The 5,301-nt window shown below is 37.4% G+C and overlaps 1 protein-coding gene across 1 annotated transcript; it reads left to right on the forward strand.

Moving 5' to 3' along the window:
* The first annotated feature begins 442 nt into the window (after nucleotides 1-442).
* Nucleotides 443-3,994, forward strand: LOC107783144 (casparian strip membrane protein 2-like). Its single transcript, XM_016604116.2, has 3 exons — nucleotides 443-730; nucleotides 837-960; nucleotides 3,557-3,994. The coding sequence occupies exons 1-3, from the start codon at nucleotides 507-509 to the stop codon at nucleotides 3,770-3,772; spliced, it is 564 nt and encodes a 187-aa protein (XP_016459602.1). The 5' UTR covers nucleotides 443-506; the 3' UTR covers nucleotides 3,773-3,994.
* Nucleotides 3,995-5,301: the final 1,307 nt, after the last annotated feature.

Below are 5,301 nucleotides of genomic sequence, written 5' to 3' on the forward strand. Positions count from 1 at the left end.
ACAGAAAAGGATCATAAGTAGGCTGGAAATTAGAAGCCAAATAACTTGAGGGTAAAAAATGTTGCCAATTTCTAGCCATTGTATCATTTTCTTTCTGAGTCTAAGTTCCATGTACTAACAATATAAAAAATATTTACACAATTAATCATTTATAAGTAATTAAAAGATAAAACTCTACGATAATTATTACTAATTGGTGGCCTAGTTAAAATAACACTTCAGTAACTTGATATAATAGGTTAAACTACACTAATAATATGGAAAAATCTGTACATTGTCTTAACTCCTATCTTAAAGTTGAGCAGGTAAAGGGTTTGGAAATATAAGTGCATATGTTAGCTACTTTAAGAATGATCATATAATTTGACCAGATAAGTTAGATGTCAGCAAACCTAAAGCACTTAGTATGCATATTATAAATTGATGATCAATCTAAAGCACTTATTACAAGCTAACAAATCATACAGAGTGAATAGAGAAACTTGAGCTAGCTATATCGAAAAGGAATGATGAAGGCGGTATCGACTGAATCTGGAGAAGCATCTAAGGCTATAGGGCATTATCATGGAGTGAATAGAGGATTATCTGTATTTGATCTCATTTTGCGTATTGTTGCAATTGTAGGAACATTGGCAGGTGCTGTGGCAATGGGAACTGCTGAGCAAACTCTTCCTTTTGTCACACAGCTTGTGCAATTTTCGGCTCAATATGATGACTTTGACACATTTAAGTAAGTCCATATTTGTATATTATGTGAGATATAACGCTACATTTCTTATTTTGATGCATATGTATAGAGAAGGTTAACTCTCTTTTTTTTTTTTTGTAAAACAAAGGTTGTTCGTGATTGTGAATGCAATAATCTGTGCATATCTTGCTCTTTCTCTCCCATTTTCCATCTTTCACATTATCAGAAGCAGAGCAGGAAAAAGTCGGATTTTGCTCATCTTCCTTGACGCGGTAATAGATTCACTTGTTCTTTATCTTATTTTATTATAAGCTATAAATATTTTGTTGGGTTTTTGGCTCAAAATAGTGTGAATGGCTCAAAATAGTGTGAATGGGAAATGAATCTTTGAATTTCCCTCCCACTGTCATTTGTTAGGTATATATATAAATGCACTTCTTCTACCTCTTAAGAAGTTGATAAGAAGTCTAGCCTCGCGCCGTCTTTGTCGCTCGGATTTGGTTTCGGCTTTGGATTTGGTCAAATGATTTGATTGATTAATTTTTTGAACCAAATTATTTATTCAATATTAGTAAGATTATATTAGAGTAATAATTTAAATCCAAATCAACCGTTTCTCAAACTATAATTTAATTTTTCCTCCTGTTTTATTTTCCCGTTATAACAACAACAACAACAACCTAGTGAAATCCCACAAGTGGGGTCTAGGGAGGGTAGTGAGTACGCAGACCCTACCTCTACCCCGAGGGAGTAGAGAAACTATTTCTGAAATACTCTCTGCTCAAGAAGACGAAAAGAGACAAATACATCAGTACCATCAACAGAAAATATAAAAATAATAACATCGACATAAGAACCAGAAAATAGATGAAAAACAATAACAATAATAAGTAAATAAGGCCTTATACTATGGAAAACGGCAAAATAGTGTGAACACAACATTCACCACTAGCAATCTAAGACGAAACCCTATCAGGCTAGCCTCACACCCCGTACACAGTAGAAATTGCTCAACTACATCCTAACTTACAACCATAATGCTCGACCTCCACATCTTTCTATCAAGGACCTTTTCCTAGGAAATCTGAAGCCACGCCATATCTTGCCCGATCACCTCTCCCCAATACTTCTTACACCGCCATCTACCTTGTCTCGTACCCACCAAAGCTAACCGCTCACACCTCCTTACCGGGGCAACTGGGCTTCTCCTCCGCACGTGCCCGAACCATCTGAGCCTCGCTTCCCGCATCTTGTCATCCATAAGAGTCACGCCCACCTTCTCCCGAATAACTTCATTCCTAATCTTATCCATTTTAGCTACACATCCATCTCAACATCCTCATTTTAGCTACTTTCATCTTCTGGATATGTGATTTTTTAACTGGCCAACACTCTGCCCCATACAACATGGCTGGTCTAACTACCGCTCTATAAAAATTACCTTTGAGTAACAGTGACACTTTCTTGTCACACAAGACTCCATATGCTAACCTCCATTTCATCCACCCCACCCTTATACGGTGTGCGACATCCTCGCCGATCTCCCCATCCCCCTGGATAACCAACCCTAGGTACTTGAAAATGCCTCTCTTGGGGATGACCTGTGATTCAAGCCTCATGTCCATGCCCGCTTCCCTCGACTCGGCGCTAAACTTGCACTCTAGGTATTCTGTCTTTGTCCTACTTAGCTTGAAAACCTTAGACTCAAGGGCCTGTCTCCAAACCTCTTGCCTCTTGTTAATGCCGCCTCGCACCTATCAATTATAACTATGTCGTTAGGGAATAACGTACACCATGACACCTCCACTTGAATATAGTGCGTCAGTGCGTCCATCACAAGGGCAAATAAGAATGGGTTGAGTGCAGATCCTTGTTGCAACCCTATAATAACCGAAAAATGCTCAGAGTCGCCTCCCACTGTCCTGACGGTAGTCTTAGCTCCATCATACATGTCCTTAATCGCCCTAATGTAAGCGACCAACATACCTTTTGCATACATGCATCTCCAAAGAACCTCCCTAGGTACCTTGTCATACGCTTTTCTCCATGTCAGTAAACATCATATGCAAATCCTTCTTCCTATTCATGTACTATTTCACCAACCTCCTAATAAGGTAGATAACTTCCGCAGTCGACCGATCCGACATGAACCCGAACTGGTTATCGGATATAGTCACCATTTTATTTTCCTGTTAAATTTTGAAATTGGCGGCTTACGTAAATAATCGTTTCGTAAAATATCTTTTCCGAGTTACAACCTTAAATGAAGAGTTACAACTCTTCGGTTTGAACCCAACCTGTTGGCTATAAATGCCAGACCATTTCCTTAGAATTTCCTTACGAAAGTTCTTAAATCTCTTCTTCCTTTTCTGCATTGTTTTTCTTACAAAATAAAGTAAGTGTGGTTCACTGCCGCCATTTGTGTTCGCTATACACTATTGTTTGAAGTACCACTATACCAGTATGGTTTATCCATTTTATCGTGGGAGAAAATAATTTCAATTTTCGAGTACTAGGAGGTGATTAAGTTTTTTAAGGAAATACTGTGAATTTAGTGGGGTCGGATATAATTCTGCTTTTTCTTTATTTCTGTTCTTCTTTGTTAAAGTTTCCAAAATTTATTTTACAAATACGGACTATTAACAGATTTTACTTATGTATACGGACAATTACAATTTTTTACATTACAGTAGTAGTAGGTTGCTTTATTTATTAAGTAGATCAACTTATTATGGACAAATGATCTTTTAGATGGCCTGGTAATTAAAAGTCCGTTTACTAAAGTGTACACGATTTTCCCCATGAATTGCTAAAGCTATTGAGTAATACTGATATCTATCATATACCTGACATTTGAACCTTTTGAAGATAATGTTGGCTCTTCTCACATCTGGAGCTTCTGCAGCAGCCGCCATTGTGTATTTAGCACATAATGGGAATTCTTCTGCAAACTGGTTTTCAATTTGCCAACAATATACAGATTTCTGCCAACGATCTGCTGGTTCTCTCATTGGCTCCTTTGGCGCGATGGTGTGTCTTGTTCTCCTTATCATTTTGTCAGCTGTCGCAATATCCAGGCGCTAAACGATGCGTGTTTCCATTGGCTAGCTAGCCTAATTAGTATTTATATGTCTGTTGTGTTTGGGGTGGCAAAAATTTCATGACTTGGATTTTGTATGCATTTCACTGCCTGTAATTTATATCAAAATAGTCAGTTCTACACTGTTTAAGTATGGTTTCACAAAGGAACATATTTATGTTTTCTACCATGTTTTATGCTTCTTCAAGAGATCCATTTTGTATGCATTTCGCTACCTGTAATTTATGATTCATACACCTTTTTTGGAGTTCGGATATTGTCATTCAACTAAAAACAAACAATATAAATACTCGCTAGACTTAATTCCAGCCATGAAATTTGTAAATTAGTAAAGTTAAATGGAAGAATACCTCAGTGGTAGTACCAGAAAGTTAGATGTGTTTAGCCAAGAAAAATTGCAAATTTCCTTGTATCTCTAATAGCAGTAACACATGTATAATAAAATCTATTAGTGAGCTCTTTGTTCTGGTTCCAGAAAACAAATTTATGTTAATCATACAAATTAGCCAGCAATAATACTTACATGCTTGATGATTCTGGTCACTCGGATCATATCGAAACTGTAAGTTTCAGTCCATGAGCCTGTATAAGGTAAAATATGATATGACACGTGGCTGACTAAAAGGAGAACACGTGGAATCTAAGATGGGATGGCTGAGGACCGAACGCAGCCACTCCGCTTGTCACTGGAAAGGATAATGTTCATAAAGGTGTATTAAATGCTCTGCGCCCGGTAGCATTTACTAATGAATATTCTACAGCATTAAGAGTGACGGTCAGTTACAAAGAATTTGGCATTTAAGTTCAACGTTACATCTTCATCAATATCCCTCATAATTGGCATTAAAGGAGTGCATGATCCTAAGATTTCTTTTCCTAGGCATAGCTATAAATAATGAGCTCAGTTACCATTGTAAAGGATACGAATTTTCTAGCAAGAACATATACTATATTCTATACAAAACTTTATACAATTTTACTTTCTTGCTTTTTAATCTCATCATTGCTGTGTTCGTAAACCGTGTTCACGGAATCACCGTCTTTGCTATTTCATCTACATTCTAAGGCTAAGTATTATATATTTCTTTGATTATTGTATTATTTCAGGATCAAATTAGTTCACTTGTCTAGATACCACGTATAAATTCAACTGTACCATTTTACGGGCAAAACAGTTTGGCGCCCACCGTGGGGCCAAGACAGACATGCAATTAAATTGATCCTTGCCTTTTTTACTAACGTGTTTTGATTATTTTGTCTTAGAAAAAATTACAAAATAAAATGGCAGATAACACTGTTAACGATGCACGCAACCCTGAAATTCAAGGGGGGTCATCCTCATTTCGAGGATTCAATGAGTGACACTCACAATGAGGAGAATGACACCATACCAGTGCATGACAGGTGATACCCCGACGGGTTCAGGAGACAACTCCCGATGATGCTGATGAGGAGCAACTAGCGGATGTTGTGAGGTTCCTGTAAGAGCAACATGCCATCATTCTAGGCCATC

The sequence above is a fragment of the Nicotiana tabacum genome, chromosome 12 (assembly GCF_000715075.1).
Source record: "Nicotiana tabacum cultivar K326 chromosome 12, ASM71507v2, whole genome shotgun sequence".
Lineage (NCBI taxonomy): Eukaryota > Viridiplantae > Streptophyta > Magnoliopsida > Solanales > Solanaceae > Nicotiana > Nicotiana tabacum.